The sequence below is a fragment of the Scyliorhinus torazame genome, chromosome 27, assembly GCF_047496885.1.
Source record: "Scyliorhinus torazame isolate Kashiwa2021f chromosome 27, sScyTor2.1, whole genome shotgun sequence".
NCBI lineage: Eukaryota > Metazoa > Chordata > Chondrichthyes > Carcharhiniformes > Scyliorhinidae > Scyliorhinus > Scyliorhinus torazame.
Genome location: NC_092733.1, coordinates 4,584,703 through 4,606,016, shown reverse-complemented (window position 1 = coordinate 4,606,016; position 21,314 = coordinate 4,584,703). Strand labels below are relative to the sequence as shown.

The following is a 21,314-nucleotide window of genomic DNA, read 5'->3' as shown; positions in this document are numbered from 1 at the left end:
GAACATAGACCCCAAGGTCTCTCTGCTCCTCCACAATGCCAAGAACTCTACCGTTAACCCTGTATTCCGCATTCATATTTGTCCTTCCAAAATGGACAACCTCACACTTTTCAGGGTTAAACTCCATCTGCCACTTCTCAGCCCAGCTCTGCATCCTATCTATGTCTCTTTGCAGCCGACAACAGCCCTCCTTACTATCCACAACTCCACCAATCTTCGTATCGTCTGCAAATTTACTGACCCACCCTTCAACTCCCTCATCCAAGTCATTAATGAAAATCACAAACAGCAGAGGACCCAGAACTGATCCCTGCGGTACACCACTGGTAACGGGGATCCAGGCTGAATATTTGCCATCTACCACCACTCTCTGACTTCTATCGGTTAGCAAGTTCGTCATCCAACTGGCCAAATTTCCCACTATCCCATGCCTCCTTACTTGTGCCTACCATGGGGAACTTTATCAAATGCCTTACTAAAATCCATGTACACTACATCCACTGCTTTACCTTCATCCACATGCTTGGTCACCTCCTCAAAGAATTCAATAAGATTTGTAAGGCAAGACCTACCCCTCACAAATCCGTGCTGACTATCCCTAATCAAGCAGTGTCTTTCCAGATGCTCAGAAATCCTATCCTTCAGTACCCTTTCCATTACTTTGCCTACCACCGAAGTAAGACTAACTGGCCTGTAATTCCCAGGGTTATCCCTAGTTCGTTTTTTGAACAGGGGCACGACATTCTCCACTCTCCAATCCCCTGGTACCACCCCTGTTGACAGTGAGGACGAAAAGATCATTGCCAACGGCTCTGCAATTTCATCTCTTGCTTCCCATAGAATCCTTGGATATATCCCGTCAGGCCCGGGGGACTTGTCTATCCTCAGGTTTTTCAAAATGCCCAACACATCTTCCTTCCTAACAAGTATTTCCTCGAGCTTACCAATCTGTTTCACACTGTCCTCTCCAACAATATCGCCCCTCTCATTTGTCAATACAAAGTCTAGTGTCTTTGCATTGCCTGAAAGAATATCCTGAATGAAGATACAGTACTTAGTAATATTGTCATGGGAGTGTCCCCTTTAGAAAGGTTTTTGTCTTATCACATGGCTTCAGTGATGTCATTGTGTGGGTGGAGTCTAGGTTGAGTGCTCTTTTGGCGGGTTGGTGCAAACTTGATAAGCCAAATGGCCTCCTTCTGCACTGGAGGGATTCTACAGATTCTGTGGCGAATTAAAAACTAGTCTCAGTAATGCTGCCCATGAAACTATCATTGATTGTTCTAAACACCCATCTGGTTCACTAATGTCCTTTAGGGAAGGAAATCTGCTGTCCTTACCTCGTCTGGCCTGCATGTGATTCCAGACCCACAGCAATGTGGCTGACTGGCTCTTAACAGTGTTCTGAAATAGTCGAGCAAGGCACTCCCTTCAAGGGCAATTATAGTTGGGCAGCAAATGTGGGTGTTACCAGTGACCCCCACATCCCGTTAAATAGTAAAGAAAACTGGCTCAAGGAGTTGTTTCTATTCCTGCAGCAATTCCTCATGTTCTTATGTCTTGCAAAATCTTTATTGACCCTTTCAAACTAATGTTGCACACTGAGTGACTAAAAGACGTGTGGGTAATTTACAGTTACACATTGGACAAAGCAGAAAGCTCCAAATTTGCTGCTGGATCCAACAATTTTTATCCAGCGCATTTTGTTCTTTGGATAAAACATGCGCTATTGAATAGTTTATTGCTGGAATGTTTTCCATTATTTATTGTCTACAAATTTGAGATATTTAACCCATTCTCAAAAAGAGGAGAGCGTTTCTCACTCGAGAGGAACTTACAGTGAGCTCGCAGAGTCACAGAGCAGTTTGCGATTGGTTTTGTGCTGTTAGAGCCCAGGTCCACTTCTGCCAAGCAGGTGTACTCCTGTCCATCATCTGACACACTGGCAGTGAAACTGAAGACATTCCTCAATCTTATATCTTCATCCGGGAAACCTTGTTCTCCTGTGGAATTAATCTGAAGAGTCTCACTCCCTCTCAGCCATGTGAGGATGAGTTTATTGTTTGGATAGACCCTCGGACCAATGCACTCCAGACTATACGTTCTGTTAACTTCCAGCACTTCCGGAGGTGAAGTAATGTTTATCTCTCGATCTGTTAAAAGACATTAAAGGAATCATGACATAAAATATATCTGAAACCTCCTGTTGCACTCCTCCATTCTCTCATCACATATAATTTTCATAAAGTATGCAGGCAGTCAATATGTTCAATAGAGGTTATTCCAGTCAGAAATGACCTTCTGGTCCATAAACCCTATTAAAGTTTTGCTTCAGTAATTCTCTTCACTTTGCACAAAGCCATGAGTAACAATCTTGGACTTTGATTCAAGAAGTACTAAAATTAGCAATGACAAAAAATGAAACTATTATTGAAAAGAATCACAGGGCAGAATCTTCCCTTGGGGAGTATAACCGTGTTGCTGTGAATAGAAATTCGAATGATTTCTATTCAGGGATGGGACAGCTTGACCTCTGTGACCTCGCACTGGCCGTTCTGTGTACATGCGTGGGAAGCCCGGTGAATCTTGTCACAATGGGTCGAGATTGCTGGTGGCAGAGTTAAAGGAGACCCAGAGAGCCATTCACTCATTTCAAGCGGGAGCATCAATCTGCCAGTCATCCCAGAGGCAGAGACCTACTACAGATAACAGAATGGCACAGATCAGAGTGTGGCACCATGGCCCAGCAATGCCAATCCTTCCAGGTAAGGCAGGGGAAGGGGTTCAGTCTCCCAGAGACGCAGCCGGAAGTCATCCTGGATGACCAAGGCAGCCTGGGTGGAAGTCGTTGCAGATCAAAGTACCCGTGGGACCGACAGAAGTGCCAGTGCAGCAGCACGGGCAGAGGATAAACGATCGGCTGATCGTGCATCCTTTGCCCGTGCAACAGCAGCATAGGCCAGCGTGCTCCTAAACTCATCACCCATTGGCATGACATTCGACCCTTCTGTCTGTCTGCAGGACAGGAGGAGGGAATGGGCCATTACTGGTGCCGCCATTTTGGATATCAGAGTGCTCAGCACCTTTGAAGAGGAGGCCACCAGACTGGCCAAGGCGACAGGGGCTGTGCCAGTGCTAAAGGGAAGACAGGAGTCCCCTAACAAGCCAGTGATGATGCCTCCTGCAGTTGTTAGATGTGCTGACAGGGTGACATTGTTTTACTAAGGGAGCCTATTTAGGCACCCACAAAATATTTTCCTTCTCTTTCCAGACATCAGCAAGAAAAGAAAGAGGAGGTTGAGAAAAGGAGCAATAGCTCCGGCTCCAAAGCCACCTCAGAGGATCACTGAGTAGAATCGTCTATATGTTGGGTTCAAATTAGAATGATTTGTATTCGGGGGCGGCACAGCGAGCCTCCTGCGATCTCGTGCTGGTCAGCTCATTAAATATGCATGCATGAGAATCTCGAAGAATCTTGTGGTGGATCGGCACAAAGTCGCAGTGCCCTCCCATCATGGCATTTGCCTGCACCCTCCACCAACCCAGAGGCATTCACTGACATCATTTCACAGCTGGAGACCAGGCCACTGCTGGAGAACAGACCCCTGCTGGAGAACAGGCCCTTGCTGGAGAACAGGCCCCTGCTGGAGACCAGGCCACTGCTGGAGAACAGGCCCCTGCTGGAGACCAGGCCCCTGGGGGAGAACAGGCCCCTGCTGGAGAACAGGCCCCTGCTGGAGAACAGGCCCCTGCTGGAGACCAGGCCCCTGCTGGAGACCAGGCCACTGCTGGAGACCAGGCCCCTGCTGGAAACTAGGTGCCTGCTGGAGACCAGGCCCCTGCTGGAGACCAGGCCCCTGCTAGAGATCAGGCCCCTGCTGGAGACCAGGCCCCTGCTGGAGATCAGGACTCTGCTGGAGATCAGGCCCCTGCTGGAGACCAGGCCCCTGCTGGAGATCAGGACTCTGCTGGAGAACAGACCCCTGCTGGAGAACAGACCCCTGCTGGTGATCAGGCCCCTGCTGGAGAACAGGCCCCTGCTGGAGATCAGGACTCTGCTGGAGACCAGGCCCCTGCTGGAGACCAGGCCCCTGCTGGAGATCAGGACTCTGCTGGAGACCAGGCCCCTGCTGGAGAACAGGCCCCTGCTGGAGATCAGGACTCTGCTGGAGACCAGGCCTCTGCTGGAGACAAGGCCCCTGCTGGAGACCAGACCCCTGCTGGTGATCAGGCCCCTGCTGGAGAACAGGCCCCTGCTGGAGATCAGGACTCAGCTGGAGACCAGGCCCCTGCTGGAGACCAGGCCCCGACTTGAGACAAGGTCCCTGCTGGAGATCAGGCCACTGCTGGAGACCAGGCCCCTGCTGGAGATCAGGACTCTGTTGGAGACCAGGCCCCTGCTGGAGAACAGGCCCCTGCTGGAGATCAGGACTCTGCTGGAGACCAGGCCCCTGCTGGAGACCAGGCCCCTGCTGGAGACCAGGCCCCTGCTGGAGATCAGGATTCTGCTGGAAACCAGGCCCCTGCTGGAGATCAGGCCCCTGCTGGAGACCAGGCCACTGCTGGAGACCAGGCCACTGCTGGAGGATCAGGACTCTGCTGGAGACCAGGCACCTGCTGGAGACCAGGATCCTGCTGGAGATCAGGCCTCTGCTGGAGACCAGGCCCCTGCTGGAGACCAGGCCCCTGCTGGAGATCAGGACTCTGCTGGAGACCAGGCCCCTGCTGGAGACCAGGCCCCTGCTGGTGACCAGGCCCCTGCTGGAGACCAGGCCCGTGCTGGAGATCAGGACTCTGCTGGAGACCAGGCACCTGCTGGAGACCAGGCCCCTGCTGGAGATCAGGACTCTGCTGGAGACCAGGCCCCTGCTGGAGACCAGGCCCCTGCTGGAGACTAGGCCCCTGCTGGAGATCAGGACTCTGCTGGAGACCAGGCCCCTGCTGGAGACCAGGCCCCTGCTGGAGACCAGGCCCCTGCTGGAGACCAGGCCTCTGCTGGATACCGGGCCCCTGCTGGAGACCAGGCCCCTGCTGGAGACCAGGCCACTGCTGGAGACCAGGCCCCTGCTGGAAACTAGGTGCCTGCTGGAGACCAGGCCCCTGCTGGAGACCAGGCCCCTGCTAGAGATCAGGCCCCTGCTGGAGACCAGGCCCCTGCTGGAGATCAGGACTCTGCTGGAGATCAGGCCCCTGCTGGAGACCAGGCCCCTGCTGGAGATCAGGACTCTGCTGGAGAACAGACCCCTGCTGGAGAACAGACCCCTGCTGGTGATCAGGCCCCTGCTGGAGAACAGGCCCCTGCTGGAGATCAGGACTCTGCTGGAGACCAGGCCCCTGCTGGAGACCAGGCCCCTGCTGGAGATCAGGACTCTGCTGGAGACCAGGCCCCTGCTGGAGAACAGGCCCCTGCTGGAGATCAGGACTCTGCTGCAGACCAGGCCTCTGCTGGAGACAAGGCCCCTGCTGGAGACCAGACCCCTGCTGGTGATCAGGCCCCTGCTGGAGAACAGGCCCCTGCTGGAGATCAGGACTCAGCTGGAGACCAGGCCCCTGCTGGAGACCAGGCCCCTGCTTGAGACCAGGTCCCTGCTGGAGATCAGGCCACTGCTAGAGACCAGGCCCCTGCTGGAGATCAGGACTCTGTTGGAGACCAGGCCCCTGCTGGAGAACAGGCCCCTGCTGGAGATCAGGACTCTGCTGGAGACCAGGCCCCTGCTGGAGACCAGGCCCCTGCTGGAGACCAGGCCCCTGCTGGAGATCAGGATTCTGCTGGAGACCAGGCCCCTGCTGGAGATCAGGCCCCTGCTGGAGACCAGGCCACTGCTGGAGACCAGGCCACTGCTGGAGGATCAGGACTCTGCTGGAGACCAGGCACCTGCTGGAGACCAGGATCCTGCTGGAGATCAGGCCTCTGCTGGAGACCAGGCCCCTGCTGGAGACCAGGCCCCTGCTGGAGATCAGGACTCTGCTGGAGACCAGGCCCCTGCTGGAGACCAGGCCCCTGCTGGTGACCAGGCCCCTGCTGGAGACCAGGCCCGTGCTGGAGATCAGGACTCTGCTGGAGACCAGGCACCTGCTGGAGACCAGGCCCCTGCTGGAGATCAGGACTCTGCTGGAGACCAGGCCCCTGCTGGAGACCAGGCCCCTGCTGGAGACTAGGCCCCTGCTGGAGATCAGGACTCTGCTGGAGACCAGGCCCCTGCTGGAGACCAGGCCCCTGCTGGAGACCAGGCCCCTGCTGGAGACCAGGCCTCTGCTGGATACCGGGCCCCTGCTGGAGACCAGGCCCCTGCTGGAGATCAGGATTCTGCTGGAGGCCAGGCCCCTGCTGGAGATCAGGCCCCTGCTGGAGACCAGGCCACTGCTGGAGACCAGGCCCCTGCTGGAGGATCAGGACTCTGCTGGAGACCAGGCGCCTGCTGGAGACCAGGATCCTGCTGGAGATCAGGACTCTGCTGGAGACCGGGCACCTGCTGGAGATCAGGCCACTGCTGGAGACCAGGCACCTGCTGGAGATCAGGCCCCTGCTGGAGAACAGGCCCCTGCTGGAGACCAGGCCCCTGCTGGAGAACAGGCCCCTGCTGGAGAACAGGCCCCTGCTGGAGACCAGGCCACTGCTGGAGAACAGGCCCCTGCTGGAGACCAGGCCCCTGCTGGAGACCAGGCCCCTGCTGGAGACCAGGCCCCTGCTGGAAACTAGGTGCCTGCTGGAGACCAGGCCCCGCTGGAGACCAGGCCCCTGTTGGAGATCAGGCCCCTGCTGGAGACCAGGCCCCTGCTGGAGATCAGGTCTCTGCTGGAGACCAGGCCCCTGCTGGAGAACAGGCCCTTGCTGGAGATCAGGACTCTGCTGGAGACCAGGCCTCTGCTGGAGACAAGGCCCCTGCTGGAGACCAGACCCTTGCTGGAGATCAGGCCCCTGCTGGAGAACAGGCCCCTGCGGGAGATCAGGACTCTGCTGGAGACCAGGCCCCTGCTGGAGACCAGGCCCCTGCTGGAGACCAGGTCCCTGCTGGAGATCAGGCCCCTGCTGGAGACCAGGCCCCTGCTGGAGATCAGGACTCTGTTGGAGACCAGGCCCCTGCTGGAGATCAGGACTCTGCTGGAGACCAGGCGCCTGCTGGAGACCAGGCCCCTGCTGGAGCCAAGGCCCCTGCTGGAGAACAGGCCCCTGCTGGAGATCAGGCCTCTGCTGGAGACCAGGCCCCTGCTGGAGACCAGGCCCCTGCTGGAGATCAGAACTCTGCTGGAGTTCAGGCCCCAGCTGGAGACCAGGCCCCTGCTGGAGATCAGGACTCTGCTGGATACCAGGCCCCTGCTGAAGACCAGGCCCCTGCTGGAGACCAGGCACCTGCTGGAGATCAGGACTCTGCTGGAGATCAGGATTCTGCTGGAGACCAGGCCCCTGCTGGAGACCAGGCCTCTGCTGGAGAACAGGCCCCTGCTGGAGATCAGGCCTCTGCTGGAGACCAGGCCCCTGCTGGAGACCAGGCCCCTGCTGGAGACCAGGCCCCTGCTGGAGACCAGGCCTCTGCTGGAGACCAGGCCCCTGCTGGAGACCAGGCCCCTGTTGGAGATCAGGATTCTGCTGGAGGCCAGGCCCCTGCTGGAGACCTGGCCTCTGCTCGAGACCAGGCCTCTGCTGGAGACCAGGATCCTGCTGGAGATCAGGACTCTGCTGGAGACCAGGCCCCTGCTGGAGTTCAGGCCCCTGCTGGAGACCAAGCCCCTGCTGGAGACCAGGCCCCTGCTGGAGATCAGACCCCTGCTGGAGACCAGGCCCCTGCTGGAGACCAGGCCCCTGCTGGAGATCAGGACTCTGCTGGAGACCAGGCCCCTGCTGGAGACCAGGCCCCTGCTGGAGACCAGGCCCCTGCTGGAGATCAGGGCTCTGCTGGAGTTCAGGCCTCTGCTGGAGACCAGGCCCCTGCTGGAGACCAGTCCTCTGCTGGAGACCAGGCCCCTGCTGGAGAACAGGCCCCTGCTGGAGATCAGGCCCCTGCTGGAGACCAGGCCCCTGCTGGAGACCAGGCCCCTGCTGGAGATCAGGACTCTGCTGGAGACCAGGCCCCTGCTGGAGACCAGGCCCCTGTTGGAGACCAGGCCCCTGCTGGAGACCAGGACTCTGCTGGAGACCAGGCCCCTGCTGGAGACCAGGCCCCTGCTGGAGACCAGGCCCCTGCTGGAGATCAGGCCCCTGCTGGAGACCAGGCCCCTGCTGGTGATCAGGACTCTGCTGGAGACCAGGCCCCTGCTTGAGACCAGGCCCCTGCTGGAGACCAGGCCCCTGCTGGAGACCAGGCCCGTGCTGGAGATCAGGACTCTGCTGGAGACCAGATGCCTGCTGGAGACCAGGCCCCTGCTGGAGATCAGGACTCTGCTGGAGACCAGGCCCCTGCTGGAGACCAGGCCCCTGCTGGAGACCAGGCCCCTGCTGGAGATCAGGACTCTGCTGGAGACCAGGCCCCTGCTGGAAACCAGGCCTCTGCTGGACAACAGGCCCCTACTGGAGATCAGGTCTCTGCTGGAGACCAGGTCCATGCTGGAAACCAGGCCCCTGCTGGAGACCAGGCCTCTGCTGGATACCAGGCCCCTGCTGGAGACCAGGCCACTGCTGGAGATCAGGATTCTGCTGGAAACCAGGCCCCTGCTGGAGACCAGGCCCCTGCTGGAGGATCAGGACTCTGCTGGAGACCAGGCACCTGCTGGAGTCCAGGCCTCTGCTGGAGACCAGGATCCTGCTGGAGATCAGGACTCTGCTGGAGACCAGGCCCCTGCTGGAGCTCAGGCCCCTGCTGGAGACCAGGCCCCTGCTGGAGATCTGGCCCCTGCTGGAGACCAGGCCCCTGCTGGAGACCAGGCCCCTGCTTGAGATCAGGACTCTGCTGGAGACCAGGCCCCTGCTGGAGACCAAGCCTCTGCTGGAGAACAGGCCCCTGCTGGAGATCAGGCCTCTGCTGGAGACCAGGCCCCTGCTGGAGACCAGGCCCCTGCTGGAGATCAGGCCCCTGCTGGAGACCAGGCCCCTGCTGGAGATCAGGATTCTGCTGGAGACCAGGCCCCTGCTGGAGATCAGGCCCCTGCTGGAGACCAGGCCACTGCTGGAGACCAGGCCCCTGCTGGAGACCAGGCCCCTGCTGGAGACCAGGCCCCTGCTGGGCTCCATGCAGATGACGAGCTTATGGATTGATCAGAGTGACATTTGGCGATGCAAAGACAGGCATTAATGCCCCAGTCCAGTACAATTTGGTTGCAATCCCTTTTTGTGAGGTGTATTTGTATCCTTGGTAAGGAGACAAGCAGGCCAAACAATTTTGCATGTGAGGCCTCACAAAGGCATCAGTTAATTGCACACACCCATGCGACACTCAACCCCACTTGAATTGAAAGCGAACTTCCTCTTTGCCTCCTTACTTTGCAGCCTTCACCTACATGTTCGATCAATGGTACATTTGAACAAGAACAAGGGGCGAAATTCTCCGTTATCGGCGGAAAGTCCGCCGATTGGCGCAAAAAACGGCGCAAATCCCACTTGCGTCACGTCATAAAAATGGGCCGATAGTCTGCGGCCCGAAATGGGCTAGCAGCGACGTAACGGGATCCGCGCTTGCGCAGTGGTTCACGCCGTGCAGCGTCATACGCGCCGCACGGCGTGACGGCTCATAAGGCCGCGCAGCTCCCCCCCACCCGACCGGAACAGCCGACCGCAACACCCGACTTGATGGCTAGCCGTCGCTCAGCCCCGAGGTTCGAGTCACGCGATGTGGAGGCGCTCCTGGACGCGGTGGAGCAGAGGAGGGACGCCCTGTATCCCGGGCACGGCCGCAGAGTTGCCCCACGCCACAGCCGGCGTCTGTGGAGGGAAGTGGCAGAGGCCGTCACCGCTGTGGCCCTAACACCACGGACAGGCACCCAGTGCCACAAGAAGGTGAACGACCTCGTCAGAGCAGCCAGGGTGAGCCTCCCCCGTGCCCGATATCCATATCCCCCATATCCCCCCTCCCCATATCCCCCCTCCCCCATATCCCCCCTCCCCCATATCCCCCCTCCCCCATATCCCCCATATCTCCCCCATATCCCCCCTCCCCCATATCCCCCTCCCCCATATCCCCCCTCCCCCATATCCCCCCTCCCCCATATCCCCCCCTCCCCCATATCCCCCCTCCCCCATACCCCCCTCCCCCATATCCCCCATATCCCCCCTCCCCCATATCCCCCCTCCCCCATATCCCCCCCTCCCCCATATCCCCCATATCCCCAAGTGAATCCAGCCCTAACCTTAACCTCTGCAATGCACGCGCAACCGATGGCGTGCATTCATATACCTGCCTAACACTGTTGCCTTTTACCCCTGCCCCCCCCCCCCCCCCCCCCCACAGGAGAAGCGCGCACACAACAATAGGGAGCATGTGAGGACTGGAGGAGGGCCCGCTGATGAGAGGCCACTGACCGTACACGAGGAAAGGGCCCTGGAACTGGCTGGCGGACCTGAGGATCGGGAGGTTGCTGATGCAGAGGTCGGGGCCCCACGAGCAAGTGAGCCACCAACAGCCCGTCCCCATATCCCCCCTCCCCTATATCCCCCTCCCCCGTATCACCTGATCACTGCCTGATGTCTAACCATGCATGCTTCATTGTGTATCGCAGGACCAAACGTCCAGGCACCCATCCCCGCAGATGCAGACCGCCCGCAGGATGCCCCTCGGAGACCACAGGAGACGGAGAGACCCGCACCCTCCAGCATGCGACGCCCACAGGATGCCCCTCGGTACCACGGGAGACGGAGAGACCCGCACCCTCCAGCATGCGACGCCCGCAGGATGCCCCTCGGAGACCACGGGAGACGGAGAGACCCGCACCCTCCAGCATGCGACGCCCGCAGGATGCCCCTCGGAGACCACGGGAGACGGAGAGACCCGCACCCTCCAGCATGCGACGCCCGCAGGATGCCCCTCGCACACCACGGGAGACGGAGAGACCCGCACCCTCCAGCATGCGACGCCCGCAGGATGCCCCTCGGAGACCACGGGAGACGGAGAGACCCGTACCCTCCAGCATGCGACGCCCGCAGGATGCCCCTCGCACACCACGGGAGACGGAGAGACCTGGAGCAACAGGGAGACGACACCCCCGTCACGTGCGGGAGCGACCACCCAGCGATGAGGGGGGCAGCCACAGGCCCCCGTCACATCCGAGCCAGGACACCACTACCCAGGACACCACTACCCAGGACACCCCTACCCGGGACACCACTACCCAGGACACCCCTACCCGGGACAGCACTACCCGGGACAGCACTACCCGGGACAGCACTACCCGGGACAGCACTACCCAGGACACCCCTACCCGGGAAGACGAAATACCGGACAGTGACTCAGAGTGGATGGGTGGAGACGAACCCCCACCCCAAAGTGCCATGGACTCAGAGTGGGACGAAGAGCACGACACAACGCCACTGCTGTCACCAACACCCTCCACCATCGCAGAAACACTCACCACGGTTGGGCACTTTAGTGATGAGGCGTCTGGTACACTCACTGGTGCGCACAACACAGCCGTCCCGGTACAGCAGGTGGAGGTAGGAGCAGCAGAGGGACCGGGCGGTCGGAGGGCAGCCCAGGCCAAGCGAACATCTGCCGCCCAGATGGATCCCGGGTTCCTGCAGTTACCACACCCACACATAGATCCGATGCAACCACCAACACGGAGACGAGCGAATAGGGTGACGGGTGGCTTGCGGCGGCTGCGGTCGCAGGTGGAGGAGTCCACCCGCGTCCAGGAGCTGGGAGTGGTCCCGGTCATGCGTGCCACCCAGGCCGACACCGCACGGGTCGCGTCCGCGGTGGAGGCAATGGGTGCGACGGTGTCAGACATGGGGAACGGTTTGCGAGGCCTGGGGCCTTCCGTGCAGGCGGCGTCTGTGGCCCAGGAAATGGCTGCCCTCTCACAGGAGGCCATGAGCCAGTGCCAGCGCCAGATGGCAGAGGCGCTCAACGCCATAGCCCAGTCTCTGCAGGCCATGGCCCAGTCTCAGCAGGCCATGGCCCAGTCTCAGCAGGCCATCGCTGAGGGCATCGGCGCCAGTGGCCATGTGCGAGCTGGCGTCGCACTGTCGCAGACAGGGTTCGACAACCCCCTGGGCTCCATGGCTGCAAACCTGCAGACCCCTGTCGATACCAGCACGGGCCTCCAGGACTGGCAGCGCCAGATGTCGGGGGCGCGTCGGATGGCCAGTCCGTTCGCATCCCCCACCCATGTAGAGGCCTGGGGGCCATCGGGCACCCCGAGGGAGGAGGAGGTGGTGTGGTCCGTCCCGGCTCCCTCTGTAGGGGAGGTCCCGGTACACCGCGACACCTCGGACTCCCCCCCTTCCGTCCCAGGTGCATCGGGTGGGCAACGGGCAGGACAGGCTGGCAGCTCGCCATCCCAGTCGCCCGGGCCGCAGCCTGGCCCATCTAGGCCAGGACGCCCCAGGAAACGGCCGCCAAAGGGATCCAGTGTCAGAGGGCAGGAATCACAGGAGTCCACCTCCAGTTCTGCTGTACCGTCTGGGGAACCACGTAGACGTAGTCAAAGGGCCCGTAAGGCCAAACAATTAGACACTGAGTAAGTTGGCATGGGTGCAGGGCACAGATGAGTTTTAGGGGCTAGGGCACGTGCATGAACTCCTTTGGTTATTAAAGTCAATGTTACGCCTACCGAAGCTGCCTTTGTGCTCTGTCCAAAGTGTGCGGGCGTGTCATGTACGTTGAGCGCAAGTGTGTGTGTGACGGGTGGTCTTACCTCAGCCCCAGGTGAGTCTGCCCCCTTCCCCCTGGGCCGCCATCAACATCCCCCGGGCAGAGGACGGGACCGTGCGCTGCAGTGTCACAGCCGCATGCAGGGATGGTCCGGGTGGATGGTGGTACTGTGGCCATGGGTCAGACATAGTCCAACGATGTAGAGCCAGGAGCTCATCGGAGGCGGGTTGTCATCATCCTCCATGGCCTGCGATAGACACGCGTCCACCCGCAACTGGGTGAGCCCGGCCCGTTGTGCCGCCGGTGGATCGGCAATGGGGGGGGGTGGTGTGCATGCGGGTGGCGTGTGTGGGGTTGGGGAGGGGGGTGAGGGTGCTGGGTGGGTGGATGGGTGGGGGGTGTGGGTGGTCGGCTGTTGTCATGGTGTGCGGTCTGTGGCCATACTACCCGATTCCCACGCCCATCTAGTCAGTGAAGCGGGCGGCTATCAGTCTGTCCCGTGCCCGCTGGGCCAGCCGGTAACGGTGGACAGCCACCCGCCTGTGTCTACCCCATCTGCCCTGACCATTACCCCCATCCCCCTCATCTGGGGAGGACTGGGCCTCTTCCTGCTGCTCCTCCACTCCGCCCTCCTCTGCCTGCGGCACATCGCCCCTCTGCTGGGCTATGTTGTGCAGGACGCAGCACACCACAATGATGCGGCCGACCCTATCTGACCGATACTGGAGGGCGCCCCCAGAGAGGTCCAGGCACCTGAAACGCATCTTCAGCACGCCAAAGCACCTCTCGATCACTCCCCTTGTCGCTACATTGGCATCATTGTAGCGGTTCTCCGCCTCATTGCGTGGCCTCCGTATAGGCGTCATCAGCCACGATCGCAATGGGTAGCCCCTGTCGCCCAGCAACCAGCCCCTCAGCCGGGGATGGCGTCCCTCGTACATGCCGGGGATGGATGACCGCGACAACACGAATGAGTCGTGTACACTGCCTGGGTGACGGGCGCAGACGTGCAGGATCATCATGCGGTGGTCGCAGACCACCTGTACGTTCATTGAATAGGTCCCCTTCCTATTAGTGAACACGGCCCTGTTATCTGCAGGTGGCCGCACGGTGACGTGCATCCCATCGATCGTGCCCTGGACCATGGGGAACCCGGCAACGGCAGAGAAGCCCACGGCGCGGGCATCTTGGCTGGCCCGGTCCACGGGGAAGCGGATGTAGCAGTGCGCCATGGCATAAAGGGCATCTGTCACTGCCCGGATGCACCGATGCACCGATGTCTGCGATATGCCGGACAGGTCCCCACTCGGTGCCTGGAATGACCCCGTTGCATAAAAGTTCAGGGCCACCGTAACCTTGACGGACACGGGGAGAGGGTGTCCCCCGCCAGTGCCACGCGGTGACAGGTGTGCCAGCAGGTGGCAGATGTGTGCCACGGTTTCCCGGCTCATCCGGAGTCTCCTCCTGCATTCCCGGTCCATGAGGTCCTGGTATGACTGCCGGGGCCGGTACACACGGGGCGCCCTCGGGTGCCTCCGTTGCCGTGGAGCCGCGACGTCCTCCTCCCCCTCCTCGTCCTGTCGGTCAGGTGTCCCTCCAGCCTGGGCGGCTGCCGCCTGCCCCTCTGCGGCAGCCTGCGCCACCTCTCTGGCACGCTCCTCCTCCTCCTCCTCCTCCTCCTCCTCCTCCTCCTCATCCAGGGCAACATAGACATGAGCGGCTGCCACCACGGCGGCCAACATCGCTGGATGGTCTGAAAACATGACGGCCTGGTGGGGGGGAGGGGAACGACGACATGTCATCATTGCCCATATCCCCTTCTCCCCCCAGCCAGGTGGCATGGACCGCATGGGTCCAACTGTTGGAGGCTGGCACCTGGCCAGGTGGACCAACTCATTTGCCCTCCCATCACCCACCCCAGCATGGACCCCCTCCCCAACCCCCAACCTCCACCCCAGCACGGACCCCCCCCCAACCTCCACCCCAGCACGGACCCCCCCAACCTCCACCCCGGCACGGACCCCCTCCCCAACCTCCACCCCAGCACGGACCCCCCCCAACCCCCAACTTCCACCCAAGCATGGACCCCCCCCCAACCTCCACCCCGGCACGGACCCCCTCCCCAACCTCCACCCCAGCATGGACCCCCCCCCCAACCTCCACCCCAGCACGGACCCCCCCCCAACCTCCACCCCGGCACGGACCCCCTCCCCAACCTCCACCCCAGCACGGACCCCCCCCCAACCTCCACCCCAGCACGGACCCCCCCCCAACCTCCACCCCGGCACGGACCCCCTCCCCAACCTCCACCCCAGCACGGACCCCCCCCAACCCCCAACCTCCACCCCAGCACGGACCCCCCCTCCCAACCTCCACCCCAGCACGGACCCCCCCCCAACCTCCACCCCAGCACGGACCCCCCCCCCAACCTCCACCCCGGCACGGACCCCCCCCCCAACCTCCACCCCAGCACGGACCCCCCCAACCCCCAACCTCCACCCCAGCACGGACCCCCCCCCAACCTCCACCCCAGCACGGACCCCCCCCCCAACCTCCACCCCGGCACGGACCCCCTCCCCAACCTCCACCCCAGCACGGACCCCCCCAACCCCCAACCTCCACCCCAGCACGGACCCCCCCTCCCAACCTCCACCCCAGCACGGACCGCCCCCCCAACCTCCACCCCGGCACGGACCCCCCCCAACCTCCACCCCAGCACGGACCCCCCCCCAACCCCCAACCTCCACCCCAGTACGGACCCCCCCCCCAACCTCCACCCCAGCACGGACCCCCCCCCAACCTCCACCCCGGCACGGACCCCCTCCCCAACCTCCACCCCAGCACGGACCCCCCCAACCCACAACCTCCACCCCAGCACGGACCCCCCCTCCCAACCTCCACCCCAGCACGGACCCCCCCCCAACCTCCACCCCAGCACGGACCCCCCCCCCAACCTCCACCCCGGCACGGCCCCCCCTCCCAACCTCCACCCCAGCACGGAACCCCCCCAACCTCCACCCCAGCACGGACCCCCCCCCCCCCAACCTCCACCCCGGCACGGACCCCCCCCCCAACCTCCACCCCAGCACGGACCCCCCCCAACCCCCAACCTCCACCCCGGCACGGACCCCCTCCCGGCACTCCCCCGGAGCCCAGCCTACTCTAACCACCCCCCCCCCCCCCCCCCCGCCACACACACACACACACAAGCCGAGGCACACCTCTCCTCACGCAATCAGTCTGCGGCCACGCCATTTCCTGCCCAGAGCCAACCCCCCAGGCCGTCACTCACCTCCTCGCTGGTCGGCGTGAGCCTGGAGCACCGGGTCACGCCGATGAAAAGGAGGTTTGATTCACGTCGACGTGAACGGTCATCACGTCGACGGGACTTCGGCCCATCCGGAAGGGAGAATATCGGCAGGCCGAAAATCGGCTGCCTTGCGCAGACCCGTGACATTCTCCGCGGCAGCGGCGCCATTAACGCCCCGCCGACTTTTCTCCCTTCGGAGCCTTCAGCGGGGGCGGGGGCGGGATTCACGGCGGCCAACGGCCATTCTCCGACCCGGCGGGGGGTCGGAGAATGACGCCCAAGGAGAGTGAGTGAAATGACCTGTGTGCTGGACAGTGTGGAAGGCTGAGAGATTAGCTATGGAACCATTAAGAGCTCTGGTGAATGGTTGGACCTCCACACCCCAGTTGAGGTACCGTCATTGAGTGGATCGATATTTTTCAGGATTATAAAGATGTCAAAGGATATGGGGTTACTGGGGAAATTGGCCCAGTTACAAGAATTTATTGATTAAAACACACGGAGGAACAATCTCAAGGGGCCTGAAAAGATGATTTCCCTCCTGCTAATTTAGGTTCCCTGGCCCGCCAAACATCCTGCTCCAGTCTGGCCCAGGGGATTCTGTCCACAGAATAATAGACCACAGAAGGAGGCCATTGTGCATGTGTCGACATCCTGAAGAAGCTATCCAATCAGTTCCACTCCCCAGCTCTGGCCTCACACATCTGCAACCTCTTCCCCTTCAAACATTTATCCAATTTGCCGAGCCTCCATTGAATCATAGTTGCGAGTATTCTTGTTGCGTTTTCCAGTTCAAGTGTTCATCATTAACCCCCAGTATAGACCTCGACCAAGAGGCCAAAAGGCACAGGAGCAGAAGTAGGCCATTCGACCCATCGAGTCTATTATATCATTCAATTAAATCACGATTGATCTGATATAATCCTCAACCACCTTTCCTGCCTTACCCCATAATCTTCTACAGGGAAATACACCATTCCCTGCAGCAGCTCAGCACGTCTTCATCACAGCACCTTCCAAACCCATGGGGCGAGATTCCCCGTCGCCGGAATCGGAAAACATGACTGGGCGGAGTTCGGCGTGGTTGGTGCCGGGCGCCCAATGGACCGCCATTGTCCAGTGCCTCGACAGTAGCCTCAATACATTCTACTCTGCACGTACAGTAAACGCCGTTGGCATATCACTAATGGCCCGCTAATCTCCAGGGACCGCCGCGGTGCTCCGGCTCCACCTGGAGGAATTAGCACCGGCGAGTTTCACTTGTGGTTTTAAAAACAGGCACCATAGCTGCTGAGGGAGAGAGAGGAGGTAGGACAAGCAGCGGCGCCAACATGCGGTCCTGGCACAACTGGCTGGTGGGAGGGTATCTACCAGGGAGGGGGAGCAGCAGGGCATGTCGGAGTGACTAGGGGATGGGCCATGGGATCAGGGTGAGCCCAGCGGGACCAGGGAGTCCAAACATGGACCGCCACTGCCGAGGCCTGCAAGGCAGCGATCTAGTGCTGCAGCCCGATGACCACCCATTGTGGCCATGGTTACGTAGAGTGACACCGGTCGTATGGGAGCCCCCACCTCACCAGCCCTGCACTCCACCCTTCCCCCGCGACACCACCAACTCCAAGAACAAAGAACAAAGAAAAGTACAGCACAGGAACAGGCCCTTCGGCCCTCCAAGCCCGTGCCGACCATGCTGCCCGACTAAACTACAATCTTCTACACTTCCTGGGTCCGTATCCCTCTCTTCCCATCCTATTCATGTATTTGTCAAGATGCCCCTTAAATGTCACTATCGTCCCTGCTTTCACCACCTCCTCCGGTAGTGAGTTCCAGGCACCCACTACCCTCTGTGTAAAAAACTTGCCTCGTACATCTACTCTCAACCTTGCCCCTCTCAACCTAAACCTATGCCCCCTAGTAATTGACCCCTCTACCCTGGGGAAAAGCCTCTGACTATCCACTCTGTCTATGCCCCTCATAATTTTGTATACCTCTATCAGGTCTCCCCTCAACCTCCTTCGTTCCAGTGAGAACAAACCGAGTTTATTCAATCGCTCCTCATAGCTAATGCCCTCTATACCAGGCAACATTCTGGTAAATCTCTTCTGCACCCTCTCTAAAGCCTCCACATCCTTCTGGTAGTGTGGCGACCAGAATTGAACACTATACTCCAAGTGTGGCCTAACTAAGGTTCTATACAGCTGCAACATGACTTGCCAATCCTTATACTCAATGCCCCGGCCAATGAAGGCAAGCATGCCGTATGCCTTCTTGACTACCTTCTCCACCTGTGTTGCCCCTTTCAATGACCTGTGGACCTGTACTCCTAGATCTCTTTGACTTTCAATACTCTTGAGGGTTCTACCATTCACTGTATATTCCCTACCTGCATTAGACCTTCCAAAATGCATTACCTCACATTTGTCCAGATTAAACTCCATCTGCCATCTCTCCGCCCAAGTCTCCAGACAATCTAAATCCTGCTGTATCCTCCGACAGTCTTCATCGCTATCCGCAATTCCACCAACCTTTGTGTCGTCTGCAAACTTACTAATCAGACCAGTTACATTTTCCTCCAAATCATTTATATATACTACAAAGAGCAAAGGACCCAGCACTGATCCCTGTGGAACACCACTGGTCACAGCCCTCCAATGAGAAAAGCATCCCTCCATTGCTAGTCTCTGCCTTCTATGGCCTAGCCAGTTCTGTATCCACCTTGCCAGCTCACCCCTGATCCCGTGTGACTTCACCTTTTGTGCTAGTCTACCATGAGGGACCTTGTCAAAGGCCTTACTGAAGTCCATATAGACAACATCTACTGCCCTACCTGCATCAATCATCTTAGTGACCTCCTCGAAAAACTCTATCAAGTTAGTGAGACACGACCACCCCTTCACAAAACCGTGCTGCCTCTCACTAATACGTCCATTTGCTTCCAAATGGGAGTAGATCCTGTCTCGAAGAATTCTCTCCAGTAATTTCCCTACCACTGAAGTAAGGCTCACCGGCCTGTAGTTCCCGGGATTATCCTTGCTACCCTTCTTAAACAGAGGAACAACATTGGCTATTCTCCAGTCCTCCGGGACATCCCCTGAAGACAGCGAGGATCCAAAGATTTCTGTCAAGGCCTCAGCAATTTCCTCTCCAGCCTCCTTCAGTATTCTGGGGTAGATCCCATCAGGCCCTGGGGACTTATCTACCTTAATATTTTTTAAGACACCCAACACCTCGTCTTTTTGGATCACAATGTGACCCAGGCTATCTACACCCCCTTCTCCAGACTCAACATCTACCAATTCCTTCTCTTTGGTGAATACTGATGCAAAGTATTCATTTAGTACCTTGCCCATTTCCTCTGGCTCCACACATAGATTCCCTTGCCTATCCTTCAGTGGGCCAACCCTTTCCCTGGCTACCCTCTTGCTTTTTATGTACGTGTAAAAAGCCTTGGGATTTTCCTTAACCCTATTTGCCAATGACTTTTCGTGACCCCTTCTAGCCCTCCTGACTCCTTGCTTAAGTTCCTTCCTACTTTCCTTATATTCCACGCAGGCTTCGTCTGTTCCCAGTCTTTTAGCCCTGACAAATGCCTCCTTTTTCTTTTTGACGAGGCCTACAATATCACTCGTCATCCAAGGTTCCCGAAAATTGCCGTATTTATCTTTCTTCCTCACAGGAACATGCCGGTCCTGTATTCCTTTCAACTGCCACTTGAAAGCCTCCCACATGTCAGATGTTGATTTGCCCTCAAACATCCGCCCCCAATCTATGTTCTTCAGTTCCCGCCTAATATTGTTATAATTAGCCTTCCCCCAATTTAGCACATTCATCCTCGGACCACTCTTATCCTTGTCCACCAGTACTTTAAAACTTACTGAATTGTGGTCACTGTTACCGAAATGCTCCCCTACTGAAACATCTACTACCTGGCCGGGCTCATTCCCCAATACCAGGTCCAGTACCGCCCCTTCCCTAGTTGGACTGTCTACATATTGTTTTAAGAAGCCCTCCTGGATGCTCCTTACAAACTCCGCCCCGTCTAAGCACCTGGCACTAAGTGAGTCCCAGTCAATATTGGGGAAGTTGAAGTCTCCCATCACCACAACCCTGTTGTTTCTACTCTTTTCCAAAATCTGTCTACCTATCTGCTCCTCTATCTCCCGCTGGCTGTTGGGAGGCCTGTAGTGTACCCCCAACATTGTGACTGCACCCTTCTTATTCCTGATCTCTACCCATATAGCCTCACTGCCCTCTGAGGTGTCCTCCCGCAGTACAGCTGTGATAGTCTCCCGAACAAGTAGCGCAACTCCACCTCCCCTTTTACATCCCCTCTATCCTGCCTGAAACATCTAAATCCTGGAACGTTTAGCTGCCAATCCTGCCCTTCCCTCAACCAGGTCTCTGTAATGGCAACAACATCATAGTTCCAAGTACTAATCCAAGCTCTAAGTTCATCTGCCTCACCCGTAATGCTCCTTGCATTAAAACATATGCACTTCAGGCCACCAGACCCGCTGTGTTCAGCAACTTCTCCCCGTCTGCTCTGCCTCAGAGCCACACTGTCCCTATTTCCTAGTTCTCCCTCAATGCTCTCACCTTCTGACCTATTGCTCCCGTGCCCACCCCCCTGCCATACTAGTTTAAACCCTCCCGTGTGACACTAGCAAACCTCGCGGCCAGGATATTTATGCCTCTCCTGTTTAGAAGCAACCCATCCTTCTTATACAGGTCACACCTACCCCGGAAGAGCTCCCAGTGGTCCAGATAACGGAAACCCTCCCTCCTACACCAGCTGTTTAGCTCCCTCACCCCAATCAGGCACCACCCGCCAACGGGGCATCACACGGCCCAGAGGGCCCAGAGTGGCCCTTACAGGAGGGTGCCAGATTGGGCCGCAGAGCATGGGTGGGGCCTGCTACCAGTACCGTCGTCAGCGGGGACGGGTGCCTGTCAGCGGGGACGGGAGCCTGTCAGCGGGGACGGGAGCCTGTCGGCGGGGACGGGTGCCTGTCAGCGGGGACGGGTGCCTGTCGGCGGGGACGGGAGCCTGTCGGCGGGGACGGGTGCCTGTCGGCGGGGACGGGTGCCTGTCAGCGGGGACGGGTGCCTGTCAGCGGGGACGGGTGCCTGTCAGCGGGGACGGGTGCCTGTCGGCGGGGACGGGTGCCTGTCAGCGGGGACGGGTGCCTGTCAGCGGGGACGGGTGCCTGTCAGCGGGGACGGGTGCCTGTCAGCGGGGACGGGTGGCTGTCAGCGGGGACGGG

General features: G+C 59.3%; 1 protein-coding gene across 1 annotated transcript in view; it reads right to left on the bottom strand.

The window, feature by feature from the left end:
• Positions 1-21,314, bottom strand: part of LOC140403216 (uncharacterized) — a 220,242-nt gene that overhangs the window by 24,421 nt on the left and 174,507 nt on the right. Inside the window, exon 8 of the mRNA XM_072490975.1 lies at positions 1,839-2,153. Within this exon, the coding sequence (XP_072347076.1) occupies positions 1,839-2,153 (315 nt within the window). The remainder of the gene's footprint in view (positions 1-1,838; positions 2,154-21,314) is intronic.